The sequence below is a fragment of the Marmota flaviventris genome, chromosome 2, assembly GCF_047511675.1.
Source record: "Marmota flaviventris isolate mMarFla1 chromosome 2, mMarFla1.hap1, whole genome shotgun sequence".
NCBI classification, from domain to species: domain Eukaryota; kingdom Metazoa; phylum Chordata; class Mammalia; order Rodentia; family Sciuridae; genus Marmota; species Marmota flaviventris.
This window is the reverse complement of record NC_092499.1, coordinates 182530760-182554390: the sequence shown is the minus strand read 5'-3', so window position 1 is coordinate 182554390 and position 23631 is coordinate 182530760. Positions and strand designations below refer to the sequence as shown.

At 47.5% G+C, this 23631-nt stretch overlaps 1 protein-coding gene across 1 annotated transcript; it reads left to right on the top strand.

Annotated features, from left to right (window-relative positions):
* Nucleotides 1–17849: 17849 nt before the first annotated feature.
* Ghrh (growth hormone releasing hormone) lies at nt 17850–21119 on the top strand. Its single transcript, XM_071607437.1, has 4 exons — nt 17850–17932; nt 18145–18249; nt 19754–19873; nt 21110–21119. The coding sequence occupies exons 1-4, from the start codon at nt 17850–17852 to the stop codon at nt 21117–21119; spliced, it is 318 nt and encodes a 105-aa protein (XP_071463538.1).
* Nucleotides 21120–23631: the final 2512 nt, after the last annotated feature.

Genomic DNA, 23631 nt, shown 5'->3' with positions numbered 1-23631 from the left:
ACCACAAAAGAAGCTCTGGCTTAAGAAAAATGGCTGGGCCCTCGCTGCACACGGGGCCCTGTGATGGGTATCTGATCTTCATTTGATCATCTGATCCTCCCAGCAATCCCAAAGGGGTGTTTCCATTTCCCAGCTGATGAAATGGAGGCATAGAGAAGTTGAGTGGTGGGTCTAGGATTAGTTGTACACTAATAAGTGTTACAGCCAGCCTCAACACCAGGTCTGCAAGCCCACGCACAAGCCTGGTCCATTCACACAGTAAACATGCATTTATTGATCACTTACTATATACACAGGGTTAGGTAGGAGTAAAATACTTTCCAGGGAAGCAGGAGTGGGGAAAATATGGTTCCTGCCATATCATCTAGCAAAGAAGACAGATTTAAAATACTCCCACAAAGGATTATTTAATTACTTGTCAGGCAATGTTAGTAGAAGTTTAACTGAGTTGACTCCTGCTCTCTTCCTTCTTGGAATCTCAGTTTTTCCAGCTAGAAAAACAGGATGAAAATAGCAGAAGTCTAGAAGCAACCCCAATGTCCATCAACAGGGGACTGTTAAAATAGAAAATGGTACACAGATCTACACCATGTGATATGCTATTAAGGTTGCTAGCTCAGCTCTTAAGAAGCATGAGGGCCGGGTACAGTGGCTCAGCGTGTAATCCCAGCAGCTCAGGAGGATGAGGCAGGAGGATCACAAGTTCAATACCAGCCTCAGAAACTTAGCAAGACCTTGTCTCAAAATAAAAAATGAAAAGTGCTAGGGATGAAGCTCAGAGGTAAAGTTCCCCTGGGTTTGATCCCCAGGATGAAGAAGAAGAAGAAGGAGAAGGAGGCAACCCTAAATGTGGAAGGATCTCTAAGACATATTGAGTGAAAAAACAAGGTACAGAAAAGTGAGGATGGAGAGCTGCTGCTTCTGTGTATAATAAAAGGGGAAGGAAGAAAGGAATGTCCCTTGGTGTGCACGGGCTCTCAGTGAGGATGCACAAGAAATAGGGGAGGGGTTCCCTCAGGGAGGAGACCAACGCTCCTGGAGTTGGGAAGAAACTTAATGTGTGCCATTTTGTGCAAAACTTTTGAGTTTTGCATTCTGTGCACATATTTTCCCCCAAAGATAAATTAATCAATCCAAGAAAAATCGAATACACCATTGTGACGAAGATAAAACTGCAATCCAATTGCTCACACCAGCCTCCCTCCCACTGCTGTTAGATTCCAAGGAGAGGTCAACCGTGGCAGTCTCCTGGAAAATCTAAAACCTTTAGAACACATGTTGCTCATAATGAGATGAGAGGGGAAGGGAGGACCCAACAGAGGAGAAAGGAGGAAGAAAAGACAGGAGAAACAAAGAGGCCATGCTTAGATAGAATGACCCACAGAATAAAAATCCACAATCCACAGTTACTTCAGTGCCCCAGAGACCTCCAGGCAGTTATGCTACCTGCCTCTTTCTAGCCAGCTGCCAGGTTGCCATGGTAATGAAACAGCCTGCGTTAAGCTGATTTCTGATTCTGAAAACATTAAAAAAAAAAAAAGAAAGAAAAGAAAGAAAGAAAAAGAAAAAAAAGAAAGCTGCAGATGGACAATGAGCAGAGAAGGTAACAAAGTAAAAGGAGGCATCGGGGTGACCTTCTTGGGCTTCATATTTATTCCTCTTTGAAAACTGGTAGGGTGCAAACCTGAGCGTGCATCTGAATGTAGAAGCTAGACCAAACACAGATTTCTGGGTCCTACCCCGAATCCCTGATTCAGTAGGTCTGGGGTAGGGCATTTCTATCATATTCCTTGGAAGGGTGGATACCACTGATTGGAGACCACATTTTGAAACCACTGTCCTAAGTGATCTCTAAAGGGATCTCCAACACAGGAAGCTGTGAGCAGTGGACCCAGCTCCCATTCACCCCAGACACATCTATTCCTTCCATTGGCCTCCTCTATCATCTAAGTGGCCGCAATGTCCTAACAGAAGGGCCCAGCATGGATTGCCCGATAGGCAGAGCACCTGGTGTGCCAAGGACTCCAAGGGTAATGTCCGAGGTAGAGGCCAGCACTTCATATAAGCAAGAACATGGGAAAATTGGCCAGCATTCCGGCAGCCTTTGCCAGAGCTCTCTCATAGGACCAATTAATGAGGTGTGATGGCCACAGGTGCTGCTGGGACAGAGAAAGGCAGCTGCCCAACAAGAGAGAAGCAGAACAAGGGCCAGGGCAAGTGGGAGAGGACTTGAAAATGACAGAAGCCAAGTCTTCAGGCACTGTAGGGACCTCATGGGATCCTGCATCTCCCTGAAACGGAGATAGGCAGACAAATCCAGACCCCAACACACACAGCCTGCTCAATAGGAAGGCAGATAACTGGGTAGACTGCAATATCAACGACGAGATCCCCAAGTTCAAGATTTCTTGTGCATCGACATGTATTTCTAGAGTACCAGCTATGTGCCTGGTTCTGTGCTAGGTGGTGCACACATGGATGTTGAGCAAGACATGGCCCAGTCCTCATGCAGCTGCCCTTTAAGTTGCTATTAAAAGAATCATAGAATTCAATGTGCTAAGGTTCTATAAGTGAATGATCTTATTCTTGGAAAATAATGTTCAAATATTTAGGCGTAAAGGGGAGATGCTACCCCCGTTCTACGTGGGCAGCTGAACTTAAGGTCTCTCGTGTGAATTTGCAGGGACACCAATTAAAACACAGACACACTTTACCTTCTGGAGAGTGGAGAAGCTTCTGGATGGCTTCTCCACTCTCGGCCTCAGGCTCCCCAAAAGGGAGAGCAAGAGAAAGTCATGAGAGGCTGGCAAGAGAGAGAGAGAGAGAGAGAGCGCTTCGGAAGTGAGCTTTTATTTGGGGGATTCTTGTTCTTTAGAAAGTTCTAACCAAAAAAGGTCAGAAGGGGCAGGGTTACAAGGGACAGGTAAGTGTAATTCAACCTCAGGGGTGACACCTACATCTGAAGACCTTCTATTTCCCGGGCTGGGACAATGCCCAAGTCACCTCGAAATGATTGGTAGTGACAGGTCAGAGCCTTTTGCTTCAGGACTGGAAGGCATGGGTCATTCAGAGTGGCTCCCCGCAGGGCAAGATGTCTAGAGATTATTTGTAAGTGGTTCAGAGAAAAATAACTATTTTTTATAATATATTATTTATATGCGTGTGAGTGTAGATATAACTATGTATATAACATATATGTATTCATAAAGAGAGACAGAGTGACAAAGTAAATGTGACAAAAATGTTAATAATTGTTGAATCCAGGCAAAGAGCATATGGATCATTTTTTGTATTATTCTTGCATCTTTTCTGAGTCTGACATTATTTCAAAATTAAATAAGAATCACATTAGTACATGAAGAGTTATAACAGTGGTGAACACTGGTTTTGTTTGTTTGGTTTTGTTTTGGTACCAGGGGTTGAACTCAGGGGTGCTTAACCACTGAGCCCCATCCCCAGCCCTATTTTGTGTATTATTTAGAGACAGGGTCTCACTGAGTTACTTAGGTATTCCCTAAATTGCTGAGTCTGGCTTTGAACTCTTGATCCTCCGGCCTCAGCCTCCTGAGCCACTGGGATTACAGGTATGTGCCACTAGGGCTGGCCACTAGTTTTTCAAAGAACACCAGTGTGGAAGGACCTAGAATGTTGTGGCTTGTCTGAAACAGAAGCCAAGGAGGACTTCCTGCAGGGGGCAGGTCTGTAGGAAGGTCTGAGCAGAAATTAAGCAGGGGGGAGGCGCTGCCTCCCAGGAAGGAACTCGGCCCAGCAGAGGCTGTGTGGTGGGAGACAGCTGGGCCCATTGGAGGAACTGAAAACCAAAGTCAGGGCAGCTGGAGCTGAAAGCCTCCACATTCTCTCCTCCATGCCTGGTGGTGGAGCCCGTCAGAGGCAGGACTTGTGCAAGGCTTCTCTTCTGGCCCAGGGTAGAATCTGTTCTGTTTCTCCCTACCCAGTCTGGCTCCCCTCCAACCTCAGTTTTTAAGGCTCTGCTAATACCGCTCCCCAGGCCAAGGTCCCAGCCACATGTAACAACTTGATCTGAGGGCTTTTCACAGCCCCTTCCTTTAGCTCCATCTCAGCCCTAAATCCCTTTAGGTAGACATCCATCAATCAAACCCTTTACCTGCCAAAGGGGGTCACAGGGAGAAATTTGGGCTGTCATTTCAACTTATTGGTTCAATTTGCTTCCTGGGCTTTAGGCAAGACTCCATCTGTGGACAGCTCGGCACAGCTTCCACGTGCTCTGCCTCCACTGCTGATTTCCTGAGAGCTCAATAGGGCTGACTTTCAATTTCCTGCAGGGGGTCAACCAAGTGCAACCTTGGTGATTTTGAAGTACGGACTTACGTAATGAACACATGGTGTCTCCATAGCATCCCTCATCTAGGTTATCCAAAGCATTTTGCAGATGTAGAGTAACATTGAACCAAATCCTGGTAACACTTTCAAAACCCCAGGAGGTAAGTGCCATTTTATTAGGTATTCATCGAACCAGGGAACTCAGAGGGAAACTTGAGTCTTGTAGTCATTTTATAGAGATGTGAACTAACTTGCCCAAGTTCACAGAGCAGGTTCAGGTTTCTTGATGCCCAGTAGGACAGGGTCCATGTGACCTGTTAATACACAAGGTGCCTGTCATCCAGGAAGCTAGCATTCCAGTCAGCAGCCATGTAATCCCTGATCTATGAAGTGAGCAATTTGTATACCCTTGGTGGGAAATGAGCCCTGTGAATCTGTCTTCTTGTATTTAGCAGCTCCCTGTTCTGTTATTTTTATCTGTTTAGTTTCACTTTAGACCTGGTTCCTATTTCACATTTATGACTAAAGTCCCTTGGGTTTGGAAAAGGGAAGTCAGAAAAGAGAATATTTTCTTTGATACTGTGCAAACCTTTCCATATCCCCCCCTCCTTTATAATATTTCCTTTCCCAGGCCAGAAAAGCTTTTCAAATCTCTTGCATTTCTAATCTCCTGTTCGCCTTGGCTGTAATTATCTTGGGAAAATTTAAATTCCTTATCACAGCACTGTGACAATATCAGCTCAAGTTAAACACGCCTTGCTTCCATTCTGAGGTCTTGTCAAATTGCCCTCAATAACTTCCCTTAATAGGAATTATTGTTAGATATTTTTAAAGGGGCAATAATAGGATTGTGACTACGTTAAAGAAAGAGTCCTTATCTTTTTTTGAGATACATATTGAAATATTTGTGGATGAAATGATATGAACTCTGGAGTTTGCTTCAAAATAATCTAGTGGGAGAAGTAATAAAAAAAAAATGTTTTTATGGTGCTGGGGATGGAGCCCAGGGCCTCAGACATGCCAGGCAAATACTTGAACACTGAGCTACACCTTCGCCCCTCTCCCAAGTTCTTTTTTGTGGCATCTTGCTCACTTCCATGCTCTCAGCCCCAGTCTTTGAATCTGTTGGTTTGGGATCTGAGGATAGGATTTGCCTCCCAGAGACTCATCAGAAAAGAAAGTGTGGGCCCTGGAGCCAAAGAGGCATAGGTTCAAATCCCATCTCCACTCTGAGGATCACAGGGACATTTCCTTGTCTAAGTTTCAATTTCCCCATCTGCAAAGTAGAAATAATAAACTGACAGCAAACAGCCTAGATTTCTAATGGATCCTTCTTGTAAAGGTAAAGATAAAAAGGTAAAGAGGTTTGAAAAAAAAAAAAAACAGGCAAGCTTTCTAAGGTTCCCCACTCTACATGCCCCTTTGTCCCTCAGGGGATCTTCCCCACAGCTTTTCCAAGCTCCAAGTTCAGGATCAGATTCAAGGAAGTGTTCCCCTCACCCTCCTAAGAATGAGTCCTAAGAATCCAATGTGTGCAAATCAGCGCTCATTGCTTCTTCTCTAGCCTGCTCCACCCAAGCATCCTGATTACCCCGCAAGAACCCCCAGCTCATTCTTAACATCCCTTCTTTACCCGCCCCATCCAGATACTCCAGGCCGTGCTCCCATCCTCCAGAGCCCATCCCAAGTGCTCCCCACCACCTCCCTGGTCAGGCCCTGGGTATATCACAGGTCTGGACAGCTGTAAAAGCTTACTAACTGGGCTCCCTCCCCCCACCTCTTGGCTGCCGACAACCCTCTCCTTCCAAAACCATTTCTTGGGGCCTTGAAAACCTTCTATGGATTCTCCCCACTAGAACTGGAGAGGCCGAGATTTCTCAGTATGACATTTGACACCCTGCCCAGCTTGGCCTTAATGCATTGTTCCAGAATCACCCACAGTTCCTACCAATGAAGCCACAGGCCTGGGCTTCTCAGTCAATAGTCCCTCACACCTGTGTCAGAATCCCTTAGGGCCTTAGTTAAAATTCCAGGACCCTGAATCCTACTCCACACAACTGAATACAGGGTCTAGGTTTAAGCACACAAAGATCTGAGACCCTTCACTCCAGCTACCCCAAATGACTTTGCTCCCCTAGGACCTGCTCCTGCTGGACTGATTTTCCCCATTTCTGCAAGGCCCTGCCTAAATGCTACGTCCTCTGCAAAGCCTTTCCTGCTCCTAAATAGAGCCAATTCCCCACCCACTCTTCTCCACGGCACCTTGTGCTCACTTCTAATATAGACCGTGCATATCACACTGTATGTAATTATCTGCTTGCCCACCGCCTGCTGAGCTAGAATGAAATCTTCGGTGAAGCAAGTCCACAGATGCCACGAGTCCCCAGCAGAGCCAACAGAACAGAGCGGGTACTTGATGAGTATCAATTCATTGGGTCGTGTATTGCTTTTTCTGTTTCCTGAACAAGCACAACACTTAGCACCGGCAGTGTTATTACACCAATGTCTGGTGGATGGATTATCAACGGATGGTTGAAGGCAGGGATGAATGATGAAATATGCAAATAAATTGATAGATAATGACTTTTCATCATCCATGGATATGGGGACGGTCTAAACTGAAGGACATATAAATTGGGTCAGAGGTCAGGCAGGAGTCTGGACTTTTGCTACACCAATCACAAATGTCACAAATGTCACCATCACCATGATGAATGCATGAAAAGTTCAATGCCATCTTCCATCACATTCTTCCTGTCATTGGCCGCAGGAAATCTTTACTTGTCACATTTGTCACTCCTCCTGGTAGGACCCATAGAGACCCTACTGAGACCACTCAATGGTGAATGAGATATTTGTGGTGGGGCTGGCAGGAGATCAGCCTTAGGTTGCGGAGGCTGAGGCAGCAGGTGGGTGGCACTGCTCTGGGGCAGCAGAGCTCATCTGGAGACAGGCAAGCATCACTCATGACCCTGGCGACCCCATTTACTATCTGTGTGAGATTAAACAAGTTACCCAGGGACATCCAGCTCCCTCCACCACACAACCAGAGCGTTCTGTGTTCCTGACCCTTACAGTTGCTGAATGAGATCGTGTGCGTTATGTGACTAGCCTGGATGCTATTATGCTGCTACAATTCAGGACAACTCCATTCCTGTCAGCAACCAGGTGCTTCAGGTTGGTGCTGACCCAGGGTGACAGAAGTAGATTCCAGATTCTGGAGTTTAGACCCAGGTTCTGGCTCCAACAGGGCTCAGCCATTAGGGAGCCAGGAGCTGGGTGGGGCAGGACATGGGGGCTGATTTTCTTTCTGCTCTGTGACCTTGATGTTCAGGGACTAGATGATGCAGGGTGGGGGAAGGTCAAGAGTCTGGGAGCTTGGGGGCTCTGGAGGGAAAAAAAAAAAAACAACCCAGAATTCTGCTTCTGGGCTGGGGGTGGGGGAACTCTTTGGCCTTGAGTCTGGAGCCCAGGTTTTTGGCCACTGGGGCTGTTTGAGTTCCCTTAACTGCACTTTTGTGGCCACAGAGAGGAAGTGAGGCCATAACCCAGCCCTGACATTTCCTTGCCACTTCAGATGGAAAACTGGAAACTGGAGTCCCAGACGGGCCTTGGGTTTGCCCTGTAGTGAGAAAATAAGGGGAACTGACTGTCTGTGCAGGTCCCCTCCTAAGATCCTCCAGTTAAAGACTTCAAGTGTAGGGAGGGGGCACCACCTTATACATGCCCCCTCCTCGCTGGTGTATGTTTTTGTCTGGTGAGTGAGGCTGAGGGCCAGGAGCACGGGCCTTCTCCTTTGGTCTTTCACACAGCTTCTGCTAACTGGAAACATAGCTGAGAATATGGGCCAAGAACTAAGAAGCAAGAGAGGTTTTGGTGGCCGAGGAAAAGATGGCATGACAGACCTGACCTAGACCACTTGGTAGTCCCTGGATTTCACAAAGAACAAAGCCCCATGTGTGGGGCCTCAGGCGTGGGTAGCAATCCTGACATCCCCAACAACTGGGGAACAGCGACATCTCCTGGCTGCCTGCGGCCATGACAGCCTCCCTGGTCAGAACCACAGGGCATTCTGAGACCATCTTGTGCGCCTGACACCTTCAGAATCCTGGAAGGGGGCTGGGGTTGTGGCTCAGCGGTAGAGCCCTTGCCTAGCACGTGCGAGGCTCTGGGTTTAAGCCTCAGCACCACATATAAGTGAATAAATAAATAAAATAAAAATATTGTGTCCAACTACAACTAAAAAAATATTAAAAAGAAAAATCCTAGACAAAGAGGTTTCAGCACCTGATTCCACCTGTCCCGAGTGGAGCCCAAGTGCCTTCCCTTCTGACCAGTCCCTTGGTGCTACTTCCACGGCTGCTCTATGGATCACACTCTGATCAGAATGCTTTATGGGCTCTGGGGTGAATCAGATTTGGTTCCAGACACTCCCAGGGTTTTGAGGAAGGATAAAATCACACAAACTGCCTATTGTGATGGTGCAGGCATGTAATCCCAGGGACTCTGGAAGCTGAGGCAGGATTGCAAGATCAAGGTCAGTCTCATTACTTAGCCCTGTCTCAAAACAAAAAAATAAAAGATCTGGGGTTATAGCTCAGTGGTTGAGTGCCCCTGGGTTCAATTCTGGGGGTTCCAGGAGGATCACACAGTCTCAAGTAAAGGTGGAAGAAGAGAATAGTTTTTGGGAGATGGGATCCCAAGGGATTTCTGAAGGGTGGTCAGGGGTGCAGTCTTCTCCAGGAAGAGAGTGCCTGAGGACCCACAGGAACACTCCCATGCAGCCTGCTTGGCACCTGCGCCAAATCTATCTACCCCCAAACCAACCTGGTGAACATTTATAATTCACCTGTGGCAGGTCCAGAGATTCCAAGTGAGGAAAATGGTGAAATGTCACTCACGGGGTAGCATCTCCAAGGAACCCAGATTCGCTTCATTGATTCACTAAGAACAGTCAACTTCACCGCTTCATTAAAGAGCTCTTGTCATAACCCCAATGTAGACTTTTCCAGAAAGAGACTATGTGGAGACGGAGAAAGGAAGAGAGCAGTCTTTATTTTACAGAAGAGGAAACTGAGGTTCAGGGTAATCAGGAGACTTTGCCCGAGGCCACCCAGTAGGACCACAGCACTGATCCTAGGTTGCCTCACTCTGACACAGCACACAGGAGCACGCACTCATGTGGCATCTGGTGCAGATGATGCCATAAACACAGGCTGGAAGGGCCAGGGGAGGGTCAAGGGAATGTGGGAGTCTGGGGTCCCGGCCTCTCCTTCCCTGCACAGTGGCCTGGGGCTGGGAACACTGCCACATCCAGGGGGTGATGAAAGCAGCTTTTACAAAGCAGGGTCTGAGGCCCTCAGACAAGCCCCCTTTGTGGACTCCTCTTCCTCCCCACCCCCCGTGCCCCCCTCGCCGTCTTTGAATAGCTGGCTCACACACACTGGAAATTTGCAACACAAATGCCTGGCTTGTCTCCCTCGCAGGGGAGTCCCACTGTCCCAGCCTTTTGGAGCCTTTTAAAGCTTGCCTTTCTCTGGGGGGCTTTCTTCCCTCAGCTCAAAACCCCAGCCCCTAGAGGCAGCCACGATGGCTAATTAACGCTGTGTTAAAACACGTCCTGGGAAAGAGAGCCCGGCAGCAAGCTGGGGGTTCTCACCGCCGACCAGGACAAGGCCAAGGCGAGGCGGGCGGTGGGAATCCGCACAGGGGGCTGGGCTCTCGTTCTCAGGACCCTTTCTGGTTTTCTCCCCGCATCCTCCTTTTCAGTGGGCTTCAAAATTCCCCCACTCCCACCTCTCCCCAGCCACGCTGCCTGGCTTTCAGCGCCCAGCTCTGGACATAAACTATAATAACAGCTACCTCCTGCCGAGACATGAGGTTTCAGTCATAAGGATATTTCAGACTCTCCCAACTACCTGGGGAGGCAGGCATTATCACCCTCATGGAGCAGATGTGATAACCCAAGCTCAGAGATATTAAGTGCCTCACCCAGAATCACATAGCTTGCTAGGGGCTGAGCTGGGTTTCAAACCAAATCCATTCACCCACCAGGAGCCTGTTTTAGGCTCCTGTCTAATGATGTGTTCCCAGTTTTATGTGACTTCTTCCTTCCCCAGATGCTTAGAGAACTTATGATGTGTCCCTCTCTGGTTCTACCTGCCAGGTAATTACCCAGCCTCTGCCTCCAGCAGCCCTTTGAAGACAAGCATGATGTCCACCTATTCTAGTGCCCAGGAAGATGCCATGAAGAGGATAAAAGCCCACCCACTCCCCTAGTACAGAAATGGGACCAGGTCACTCAGAGGTGGATAGCTAAGGCAGCCATCTTGCATGTGAGTCTAATTAAGTATTTCATAGGGGTCTGCAGGATGAAGAAATAAGTGTTTATTTCAGAACTGACCAGGCAGCCCTCTACCCTGCTGCTGGCAATGGAAATGGCACAATCACTTTGGAAGAGTTAGGTAGTTTCTTAAAAAAGTGAACATTCACTTACCATACAACCCAGCAGTTCTGCTCCTAGGTACCCACACAAGAGCGATGAAATGAAATTGTTTGTTCTCATAGAATCCTGTATGCAAATATTCATAGCTGTATTATTCCCTCTCTGGAATGAACCTGAATGTCCATCAAGGTGAATGGGTAAACAAACTGCTGCACACCCATACAATGGAATTTAAAGGAACCACACTATGGATACGTGGATCAATGTGGGTCTCAACAACATGATGCGGAATGGAAGAAGCCTGATACCAAAGGTTCATGTTGATGAACCAAAGGTTCACATGATTCCTTTCATGTGAAGTCCTAGAAAAGGGAAAAACCTTAGAAATAGAAGGCAGAGGGATAGTGGCCTGGGTGTGAGGGCAGGAGTGGAGATGGACAGCAAAGGGGCTGGAGGACCCAGGTGCAGTGGTGCACACCTGTAGTCCCAGTGACTCAGGAGGCTGAGGCAGGAGGAGTTCAAGTTCAAAGTCAGCCTTAGCAACTTAGCAAGGCCCTAAGCACCTTAGCAAGATCTTGTCTCAAAATGAAGCTGAGAATGTGGCTCAGTGGTTAAGACCCCCTGGGTTTAATCCCTGGGCAAAAGGCGGGGTGGTGCTGGAGAAACTTTGAGGGAATGAAACATTCCAAAAATAGGATTGTGGTCGGGGTTGAACAACTGCACACATTCATGAGAACCCATGGAACTGTAGACTTAAAACAAGTGAGCTAGCACTGAGAGTGTGGCTCAGTGGTAGAGGGCTCGCCTAATCTGCACAGGGACCTGTGTTGAGTGCCCAGCATTGTGAAAATAAATAAATAAATAAAAGCTTTATGAGCTGGGCACAGTGGCACACACTTATAATCCCACCTACTCAGGAGGCCGAGGCAGAAGGATCACAAGTTCAAGACCAGCCTAGGCAATTTATCAAGGATCTGTCTCAAAATTATTAAAAATGAAAAGGGCTGGGGATGTAGCTCAGTGATAGATACAGCAGCCCTGGGTTCAATCTCCAATATTGAAAAAAAAGTGAGTTTTATGACATGCAAATGTACATCAATAGAATGTAAACGTTGTTTTCAAAGGTGTTAAAAGAACTGACAGGGCAGGGAACATCCTTAGGAGAACCTTAGCTTGGTGTGGGACACTGACTTGGAAGTCAGACTTGGAGCCCTGGCCCCTGACCAGACAGGCAGTGTAACCTTGCTGTCCCCCTGTTGCCTCGTTTATTACAACAAGAATAGCAATGGTGACTGTCATTTTGTGAGGCTTACTCTGTGCCACCCCTATTTGGGGACATTGTCAAAATAAGGCTCGCCCCACAGCCGCCTGTTACTCCCATTCTAGAGAGGAGGAAGCTGAGGTCAGGCACCACGTCAACAAAGCCTGGCCAGGAGCTTCCACTGGGGCTGATTCTAAACCTCATGGCTTCTCAAGAGTCCCAGCTACCCTCTGGCCCAGCATATGTCCTTGATGCCTGCTCTCCAGGACCCCCAGTGCATTCGGTGCCATAACCCCACACCTCTGTACAGAGCCCAGTGCCCTGGGGTTTCAGCCACTTCATCTCCTGCCTTGACCTGTCACCCCACTCTGTTTTGTTTCGTTTTTAGTGATGTTTATTCTAAAGCCATCGTCCCATTCTTAATCGTTGGGGATTTGTCCTGTCTTGCCCACCGTGTCCAGGCCAGCAGGGTGACATTCCCCTTAGTCCTTGCTTCTGTGGGGAACACACCATATTTGCTCTATGACTCAGTTCAGGCTAAGAAGCAAGATCACCATGTATCTTTGTTTAGAAGGTCCTCAGAAACTACTGGCTTCTAACAGTGACCCGTAGAGGTAACTCAGGTACAGGCCAAAGGGGTCTCCATCACTCCCTCTTTAACCAGAGAAGCCCCACTTATTTTTTCCATTTGGGGGTCTCAGAACACAGCCCAAGCTGGCCTTGAATTCTTGGCCTCAACCTCCTGAGTAGCTGGGACCTCCTCTCCCAGAAAGCCCCATTTTTAAAAATCTGCTTTATATACTATGATTACATAGACTTCCAAAAAAAGGAATCTTTTTTTTTTCTTTCTTTTTTTTTTTCCAAGTGTGAAAGTTGCTGTTCTATGCCAATTCTGAGTTTCCAAGTGTAGACCTGAGGCCTGGGGGTAGAAGGAATTTGCAGAGGGTCACAGAGGTCATGATTAACAGGCACTAGAGAGGTGGAAGGCCTCTGGACTCAGGCTTAGAGCTCTTTCCACACCTCCACCAGAGCTGCACGGGGAACCTGAGCCTCTGCCTCGTGCACTTTTATGCCATTCCTTAGTTATAGGCTAGAAAAATCTGGAACATAACAACTCTCCCCAGGTCTTTCATCTCCTTCCTCTCTCTTCACACTTCTTGGAGGCAACTGCATGTTCCGCCGCCTTGACATGTGAGGATGGCTGCTCCCTGGGCGGGCTGCGGAAATGGGCCTGCGATGGCTGCAGGTGCAAATCAAATAGAGGAAAATTCTGATAATTGGACGACAAGGGAGGTAGCAAGTGATTTTCCTCACTAAGGGCGACAAACACTTATTGGTAATGTTGTGTAACCCAAAAGTGAAATAAAGTTACCCGTGGACAAAACAGACACTGAACTTTTCCAAAGGCACATTTATCTCGGAGAATAAATGAACCCTTGGAGTCTCGCTGTCACCAGTCCCACAATTATTAGAGTAGCGGTATCGTGCTCTCTGTTTGTCTCAGAAAAACATGACAACTTCATACTCTGCTCACCCCCTCAGAGATAAAGGGCAAGTTTGCTCTAAGTCCTAATTTACAAGGGGCAACACTTTGTCCCCCTGGTGGGGTTGTCGATGTGATGCTAAAAATGGTGCTCGGGTTGACTTGTGGGTAATTGATTCTCTGACGCTGACAACGCTCAGGAAAATGAAGGTATAAATAAATGATGGAGCGCCACACAGCCTCGGAGCGGACGCACAGCCCGAGGTCGGTGGAACTGGAACAGCACCTCGTAGCAGAGAGAGACCTGCCACCTGGAAGGTGAGAGCGGGCGGCCCTGGGGGCTGGGCGGGATGTGGGCAAGAAAAGTTGACATTGTCACCAACTAAGAGACACTGAGTCAATGAGGGCCATCGCCATCATCGCCGAGGATGGGTGAGTACATTTGGGTCCCAGTCTGGGGGAAATGAAGAAATGACCCCTCATTAGGGGTTCTGGAACATGCTTTCCATGGTTGGCACCATCTGGATTGGCCTGGATGTGTGGCACCTTGCCCCGTGGAGAAGTTGCAGAAGCCTGTGGGAGGCGAGGGAGGTCTCAATGCCGTGGGGCAGATTCTGGGGCAAGCCGTGCGCTGGATGGATTCCTGTCAACGCTGGGGGCTCTGCCATGGATCAGAGAGGAGCCAAGTGGCTGTGCAAATCAATACCGTCCATTGATCGCTGGAAACCAATTCAGCACAATTGCCTGGAAATTGATAACGTTTTCCTTTCTTGTTCAATAGCAGGCGTACTCCTTTCTCTAATTTTTAGACACAATTATCTGCCCTTGGAGCCTTCCATTATCCCACGCCTGTCCCTTGAGCCTGGCTTGAATGATCCTGAAGTGTGTTTTTCATTTGTTTCTTTGTTTTTTGTTTGTTTTTCACCAAAAGCTGCCTTAAATCCTTTCTAGAAGATGGTGGGCATCATTGTTTTGAATGATGGCTCAAGATGTTTTCTCATTAAAATCTTAGATTTGGGGGTGCAGCTCAGTGGTAGAGTACTGCCTAGCTTGTGCAAGACCCTGGGTTCCATCCCCAGCACTGCAAAAACAAATTTAGATTTTATTTTATTTTTTAACTTGGAACACTATTGGTGGCATGGCTTATAAACAGGGTCAGGAGATCAATGCTTTGGGGTTCTCAATTCCAAATCAGATATTTTAAAAAGGTAAAAAAGAAAAAAATTCTCTAGGTTTTCAAAAGTAGCCTTGCTAATTTGGGTGTTTGTGACCAGATGTCTGCTGTGAGCTAAAGGTATCTGCAGAATCCTCCTGGCATTCATAGCAGGAAGGTTGGGAAAAGATGGTAACTGGTGAGGATCAAGCACCTGAATTCAGAGGATCTCAGATATAATGAGTCACAGAATTAGCACTGCAGAAAGCTACTGTAATGAAGAAGGAAAGGGTTCAAACTCTAGAATGCCCTTGAGCATCCATTTGCTGTCAGTGTGGTTGCTGGGTTCAGGGTAGGCTTCGTTCAGTGAATTTTATCTCATTAGATTGTGCTGTGGGGTGTGTCTGTCAATAGCTATTTTATCCTTTGTGACGCAACTTGTCTATATTTTACCAGAGGCTAGATAATTCCTATCTCTGTGCAGTGGAATTTGGGGAGCCCATGGATTAGGACTAGGTTTGCACAGCCCCGGTGGCTGGGTGTCTGAAGTCCCCCTGTGGCGGGGGGCATGGTTTATGGAAAATGTTGAGCTTCTTGTTAGACCAGAATGTGTGGGTCCTCAGTCTTGTTTTGAACAAATGGGGTGTTCCTTGCTTTCTATAATGGCTCCCCAAAGTCTCTCAGGAGGTTATTTTCAACTCTGTGAAACCACTGGGTATGCAGAGGGAGGTGCCAATCAAGCAGGTGTCCCTGTTTGATCCCCTTTTGACTTCCTCAGAGGCCCAATGACAAAGAGTAAAAGATTTCCATTTCTTCAGACCCTTTCCCATGTGCAGGTGATGAATCTGAAGCGCCCATGAATAGGGAGCGCTGTGAATAGGGTATTGTACATGAGAAGCTGCCTCAAGGAGCAGGAGGAAGTCTGCTGGCCTGGGAATTAGGGGCCCATTCTGTAGTGCCCACTCCAAAGTTAATTTTGATGGAGGACCATGGAAAAAGGCCCTTCTCCTCTCTGAGCTCGTTTCTTCCGCTGTAAAACGAGGGTGGCAATACCTACTCCAGGGCCAGTGTGGGGGGGCTGCGCAGGACAGGGGGAAGGGGGGCTGGGGATCATATGTGCCAGCCCTGGGCTAGGAGGCAGGGGAGAAATTAGCCAAAAGCAGGGGCCTGGGGTTTACTGGGGAAGGAGTCTGAGCAGGAAAGATGGTGATCAGCCCAAAGCTTTAAAAGATGAACAGCCAAAAAAAAAAAAAAAAAAAAAAGCAAGAAAACCGGGCTGTTCCAGGGGGCAGAAAACTCAGTGGTTTTTGTCAAGGGGGGCTCCTTGTCTCCAAGGATCTCCTTGCTTAGAAAATTCCACCTCTTGGGCTGGGATTATGACTCACAGGTAGAGCACTTACCTACCGTGCGTGAGGCACTGGGTTCGATCCTCAGCACCACATAAAAATAAAATAAAGATATTGTGTCCACCTATAACTAAAAAAATAAATTTAAAAAAAGAAAAGAAAATTCCACATCTTGAGAGGCAGCCCAGGTCAGGTGTGATATGGTGTGAGGAGGACAGAAGGCTGCAGGCCCTTGGGCCGAGGAGCAGAGAGTAAAGTGCAAGTGTATTCAAAGGGCTCAGCACAGGGTGCAGGTGTGAATCTCTGGGTGGCACAGCAGGCAGATATGAAAGACGCAGCCCTGGGGCAGATACCAGGTTCTCTTCTGTAGGTCCAGTCCTTATCGTAGAGGAAATGTTTAACAAGGGGCTGGGGTTGTGGCTCAGTGGTAGAGTGCTCACCTAGCACGTGCAAGACCCTGGGGTAGATCCTCAGCACCACATAAAAATAAATAAAATAAAGGTATTGTGTCCAACTACAACTAAAAATTAAATTTAAAAAAAATGTTTAACAAGCAGTCATGAATCAGTGGCAGGGATATGTTCTGAGAAATGCACCATGGGGCAATTTCATTAAGGTGCAAACGTGATAGGCTGTGTTTACACAAACCAAGATGGTGACGGTTCTCTCACTGGGCAGTGCAATCTTATGGGACCACCATTATATATGTGGGCTGTTTGGCCAAAGCACTGTTATTCGGCACGTGGCTGTATTAAGAGGCGAGAGGGATTTAGGTTTGACACAATGAGAAAAACATCCTCATGGTAAGAACAGCCCAGAAAAGAGCCAGACTGGAGGTAGCGAGTTCCCTGTCATTCACTGACAGCGAGTGCTCCCCTGGAGGAACTGGAGGACTCCCTGGGGAGGAGGGGTGCCTCTCAAGGAGGGTCTGACCACTGACGCCTGAAGGGGCTGCTTCCTCTGGCTCTGGAGGGGCAGGGGTCTCGGGCCACAGTGGGCAGTCTCCATGGGTGTTCCTTCAGAGCCCAGGCATCCCTGGGTTAGTGGAGACCACAGAGTTCTGCCACACTGGCTTACTTGGGCTCTCAGATCCTTTCAGGACTAAAATTCCTTCTGTGAAACCTGAGCATCTGAGAGAGATTTACAAGCTTACTCCCCTCCCTCCAACTCCACAATGAAAGAAACAAGTTGAGCTTACCCTCCAAGTGGGTCAATATTAAGTGACACAGCAAAAGTTTCTAGAGAGTTCCTTATGTGCCAAGCTACTCTCTTAGGTGCCTCAACTCACCTGATCCTCACAAGGACCCCATATAGGTGACACTTATCGTCTCTGTTTTAGGGTGGGGGAAACTGAGGCCCAGACAGGTAAAGTCACTCATCTTGGGACACTCATTTAAGTGACATTTGAGCCAGGATTTGAACTCAAATGTCTGTCTCAGAGCTGAACTCTCACCCTGCTAGCTGCTGTCACGGCTATGCTGAATAGTGGCACTAAGGGAAGGCACTCTCTTCTCTACTTTCCCTCGTGAGGATGAGTTCTGCTTCTTGTCCCTGAACAGCAGGGTGTGACTTCAGCACTCTCTCTGGTTTTTCTGTTCTCCCTGATGAGATGGCCAGGGTAACTTTATCATGCCCATTTGCCACACGGAGAAATCAGAGCTGGCAGAGGCAGAACTTGAACCCAGGTCTGCCTGGCTTCCAGCATCTGGGTTCTTTTTCCTACGGCTTCCAAAGGATGAGGATGGAGACTTACCATGGAGCCAAATCCAGTAGGCAAAGGGCATCCCTGTGGCCATGGCTGCTGCCGCCCCTGACCATCCCCTCTTGCTCTTTTGCAGGTGCCTCCCAGGGGGACAAGGATGCCACTCTGGGTGTTCTTCTTTGTGATCCTTACCCTCAGCATCGGTTCCCACTGCTCCCCATCTCCCTCTCTGCCTCTCAGGTAAGCAGCCCCTGGATCCCTGTACCTCTGAGCCATCCCTGCACATCTCAGGGAGGGGACCAGACACTGAGTCCCAGAGGTCATTCAGCCAGGGTGAGTCCCTGAGGATGAGCAAGACAGGGGGCAACAGAGGACCTTGCAGAGGCGTGGCGAGTCTGGCTCCCATCGTCCACTCTCCTGCCCCCACACCAACCTCTGACTCCTTCACATAGGATGCGGCGGTATGCAGATGCCATCTTCACCAACAGTTACCGGAAGGTTCTGGGCCAGCTGTCTGCCCGCAAGCTGCTGCAGGACATCATGAGCAGGCAGCAGGGGTAAGCAAAAAAATTCTCCCACACAGCTGTGCATCAGAGTTTGGAAGGCCTGATGCAGGAGGCCAGGGACCAAGTTTGGTCTCCTCCCTGACTTAGCATCTGTCATTGCTGGACTCTGCACAGCAGAGAGGCCCCAGCATCAAGCCTCAAATTGCTTCTACACCCATCGTGTGCTTTTTTCCTTTGCGAGGCTCCATCAGTAAGTGCTGATGGCAGTTACCGTTCAATCATGGCTGTGTCAGAAACAAGCCTGCACAGAACATGGACGCCAGCACTATACCAGGCACACAGAAAGCCCTTGGCAGTGCTAGTCACTATTCTTAGTTTCTTCTCTGATCATTGGAAGAACTCAACAAAGTAGGGACTCTCAGCCCCTCTGTACAGATCCACTAATGACCTCTAAAGGACACAGAACCAAACAGTGGCAGAGCTGAGATCCAAATAGCCCGATTCCACATCCTATGTATTTGTTGTGCTTTTTATTTTGAAAAATCTCAAACTTACAAAAAAAAAAGTAGCAGCAATAGTACAGACTTCCATCTGCCCTTCCCTGCATTCAGTAATTCCTAACATTTTACTACATTTGCCTCCTCTGTGTCCATAGCTAGGTATAGATTCATACAAACACATACACACGCGTATTATTATTCTTTTGAATATCATTTTTGCTGAACCATTTGAGAGCACAGTGCAGTCATCATGACTCTAACCCTTGAGCACATCTGCACGTGCTAACAAACCTACCAACAGGACATCCCCTTACACAATCGCAGAATAATCATCACTTAGAACCCATATTCATATTTCATCGGTTATCCCCAGATGTCCTTTATAATCATTTCTTTTTCTGATCTAGGATGTGTCCAGGAACATAGGTTTCGTTTGGTTGTCAGGTCTCATTAGTTTCTCTTAATCTGGAAGAGTTCCAAAGACTTTCATGGCATTGACATTCTTTTTTTTTTAAATATTTATTTTTTTAGTATTTTATTTATTTTTATGTGGTGCTGAGGATTGAACCCAGAGCCTCACATGTGCTAGGTGAGTGCTCTACCACTGAGCCCCAGCCTCTCCCCCCACCCGCATTGACATTCTTGACTAGTAAAAGCCGATGCTCTAGATAGACCATCCCTCGCAGTGAACCAGCAGAGGCAGCCTCATCATTAGATTCAGGTTAGACACTCACACAGATGTTAGTGTGTCCTTCTTAGTAACCAGTACCAGTAGCCATTATTCATGGATTATTGGTGGATGGTAAATTTGATCACTTGGTTAGCATGATGTCTGCCATTGCTGTCTGCCAGATGAGTTAGTAATCTGGGAGGGATTTTTGGGCTATGTGCGTTTCCATGGTGCACTCTTCTTCTGTGCGTAGTGCCGCCCTGAATGTTGTGTGGAAGAATCCACATCAGATATTGAATTAGGCATAGGGATGCTCACCTGTGTGTCCACATCCTACCCAACCCCAACCCCAACTGTTTCTCCTTCTCTAACCACAAAGAGAGAGAGAGAGGAACCAGGAGCAAGGAGCAAGGGTTCGGCTCGGCCGCCAGGTGGACAGCATGTGGGCAGACCAAAAGCAGACAGCACTGGAGAGCATTCTGGTGGCCCTGCTGCAGAAGCACAGGTAGGGATGTGTGTGTGTGGTCTAGGGACCTCAGAGGCTCCTTCCCCATTCTCTCCAAAGGCTAGAGTCTCTCTGCCCCCAAACAGAACAAGCTCCTTCTTTTCCTTTTATACACATCAAGAACAGAAGGACTGCAATCCCAGCTGTTTGGGATGCTGAGATGGGAGGATCCCTTGAACCTGTGAGTCTGAGACAAATGTGGACAGCATAGACCCCTATCTCTAAAAAAAAAAAAAAAAAAAAAAAAATAGAATAGAGGAAGGAGAGGAAATGTGTGACAGGTGACAGAGATTGAATATTATCTACTGCTGTATGTCCCGTGTATATCAACAGGCCAAATTCAATGTCTGTGCCCTAAAATGTCACTCACAGAATGGTTTTGGGCCAGATCCCAGAAATCTGAGTTTCAACAAATGTCCCAGGTGATTCCCATGTAGGCAATCTGAGAGGTATGCCCAGGCTTCTCTGCCAAGTTCACAAAACTATAAAGCCAAAGGCAGGCCGGCCTTCTCACGCCCAGTGGTAGACCAGCTTGTACAAGTGCACTGTCCTTAGTGGGAGAGATGGTCACAACAGTTATGTCCCACCTCACTGACCCTCATATTCACACTGGGAGTCAGGGAAGATCATGAATGAGTTTTCCCATTTTACAGAAGAGGAAAAGTAAGGCAAAGAAGAGGCCACAGCTGGCCTCAAGTCAGGGACTGGCAAGCCCAGATTTGCTGTCCTCCCTGGAATGTCTCTACACAAAGTGTAGTTTTTTTTTTTTGTTTGTTTGTTTGTTTTTGTTTTTTTGTGTGTGTTTGTGTTTGTGTGTGTTTGGAGAATAACTGCTGTATTTTAGAGCCTGATTTTATTTTATTTATTCATTTATTTTTGTGATACTAGGGATTGAATCCAGGTTTGCTCTATCCTGGCATCTTTAAACTTTTATTTTGAGATGCTGAGGGTCCCACTAAGCTGCTGGGTTGCCTTGTCTCCTGAGTAACTGGGATTATAAGTGTGTGCCACCACACCCGGCCCCCAGAACCCGATTTTGAATGGACCACAGGCAGACCTAGGGGCTAAAGACCAACTCCCTGCCCATAGCAAGGGGGGCTTCCTGATTTCTTCCTCCAAGAAAGGAGCAGGTTAGCGCTGCCCTAAAGTCCCAAGGCTAGGATTCTAAAAACAATGTCTCTCAGAAGGATGCTCTGAGGCCACTCAGGTAATCATTTACCTTCTGTCTCTCTCTAGACCGCCCTAAGCAGGAGTGGCCCCAAGGAAGGCCAATCCTAAGAGCTGGGGCTTTGTTCTGCATGTTAAAAGCCAGAGGCTTCACAGAGCTCTTTGGAAGGGCCTGGAGGCCACTCCAGCCATTGTTCCCTTGCAGTTCAGCTGCTACCAATTTCATGTTGTCACTAAGTCTGCCTGAGAAAACAGAACGAGTGGCTAGAGGGTTACAGTTCAGAGTATCACCATTGGACAGGCACACTTGTGCCCCCCACACCTGTGTCCTCACAGCCGAGGTTCAGGGTTAGGTACCCTCCAAGGGCCATCCAGGACTACTATGTGCCATGTTCCAGGCTGGGGACCCACAATGGTCAGGACAGAGGCAGCCTCCTGGCATTCATAGCACAGTGGATTATTGAACTTGTGATCAATGGAAAGAGAAGTAGGGGTGTGGTGCATGTCTGGTTGGGTGAAGCTGACTCTGTCTGGGGATTTGAAGTGACTTCTTCAAGGAGGAGTGACCAGTCCAGGGTCTCCTTGAGAGCCAGTTGGCAGGGTAGAAGCTGAGAATGGGGTCTGCTCTGCTGACAGGCATGAGCATCCTCCCCTCTGCCCTGTGGCTGCCCTGTGCTGTCTCGTGAAGCGAGAGGCCAGCTCCTGGCCAGCAGGCCCATCCCCTGGTTCCAGGTGTCCCGCCCTAACTTGCCCTTCCTTCAGTCTCCAGACTGAGCCTTCTGTTTCTTTCTGCAGTGGGAATTCCCAAGGATGAAGACCTCAGCTGGGGCTCAGACCACCTGGAGCCCAAACACAACTGGATCCAGTTAATCCTATTTCACTTCTGACCTACTTTTTCCTTTGTAAATACAATAAAAATCCCCCATACTGGTCTGCATTTCAATCTTATCTACAGCCTATTTTTTTTTTTTTTTAGGTCTTATAGAGTTATATTTCCCAAAGTGGCCTTACAAGGTATAATTAAAAAAAAAAAAATAGCTAAGGCTGGGGATGTAGTTCAATGGTAGAGTGCTTACCTAGCATGTGTGTGGCCCTGGGCTCAAGCCCTAGTACCATAAAAAAAAAAAAAGAAGAAGAAGAAAAGAAAGAACGAAAGAAGAGAAAAACCTGGGCTGGGTTTGTGACTCAGTGGTAAAGCACTTGCCTAGCATGTGTGAGGAACTGAGTTTGATTCTGAGCACAGCATATAAATAAATAAAATAAAAGTTCATTGATAACTAAATATATATAGATAGATAGATAGATAGATAGATATAGATAGATAGATAGATAGATAGATAGATATAGATAGATAGAAAAAGAAAAGAAAAATCTAACATTTACCAAACATAGAGGGCCTGCTGAGCAGCTTCATGAACAGAACCACAGAACCTCTCCTCTTCACACAGCCTCTCGGCAAGCTGGCAAGTATTGTGATTCTTAGACCAGGAACTGAGGTGCTGAAAGGTTAACCAAACTGCACATGGTCTCCTCTGGAAAGTGAGAGAGAAGGGATGCAAACCCAGGCTGCCTGGCCCAGAACCATGCTCTCAGCCATAGGTCTCTGCCCTGTGTCAAGTCACCCTTCATCCACTGGTGACTGGCTCATCCTTTTATTCATTCAACAAATATTTATAAGCCAGGCATGATGGTGTGTATCTGTAATCCCAGCAACTGCAGAGGCTGAGACAGGCAGATCACAAGTTCAAGGCCAGCCTTAGCAACTCAGTGAGGCCCTAAGCAATTTGGTAAGGCTCTGTCTCAAAATAAAAAATAAAAAGGGCTGGGGATTTAGGTCAGTGGTAAAGTGACCCAAAGTACCAACCTCCAGTACCAAAAAATAAAAAATAAATATTTATGCATACACTGTGGTCCTCTTCTAGGCATTGAGGAAACACTTATGAGCAAAGTCCCTGATCTCACAGACCGTTATTCTACCGGGGGAGGGTAACAAAAACAAGTTAACACCCAATGGTATGTACAAGGGACAAGCTTTGAATGGGATGGGAGTGTTGGAGGGTGTTAGTTTATCTCCACTGTGTACATGTGAAGGCTTCACTGATGGTTTGACATTTGAGTCAAGACCCAGAGGAGTGGGGGTGGTTGGCTTTGTGACTATCTAGGTAGGGTGAAAATCCTCACAAAGGCGCTGAGACAAGATCATGGAAGGAGGAATATCAAGGTCAGTGTGCCTGGCTAGAGCAGAGCCAAGGCGTGGGTGAGAGGAAGGGAGGCTGAGGGAGTGGGAGGCAGCTCATGGGAACCTGTGGAGGGGTTCAAGACACAATGTTACCAAATCGAGTTGTAGAGCTCCAAAGTGGATTCCTCACAGTGATTCATGGATTGCGCGGCATCCTGCAAGGACCTCCAATGAACTGGGTAGCAGTGGCATTGTAGGTCAAATGGGCTGAAAAAACAAAAATGGAACAAAAAGCATGCTGGTCGTTTCAGAGATACTTTCTTTATAGGGTTGAAGCAGAGGGGACTTCCTTAAGCCAGCTCAAATTGACCAGGCCCCTTAGATTGCTTACTGTGAATCTCCTGAGTTTTGG

Excerpts from the sequence above, each read along its gene's own strand:
- Ghrh (XM_071607437.1), top strand. The coding sequence starts at position 17,850 with ATGCCACTCTGGGTGTTCTTCTTTGTGATCCTTACCCTCAGCATCGGT. Across the intron at positions 17,933-18,144 it reads TCTCCCTCTCTGCCTCTCAG|GATGCGGCGGTATGCAGATG; the intron begins GTAAGCAGCCCC and ends TCCTTCACATAG. Across the intron at positions 18,250-19,753 it reads ATCATGAGCAGGCAGCAGGG|AGAGAGGAACCAGGAGCAAG; the intron begins GTAAGCAAAAAA and ends ACAAAGAGAGAG.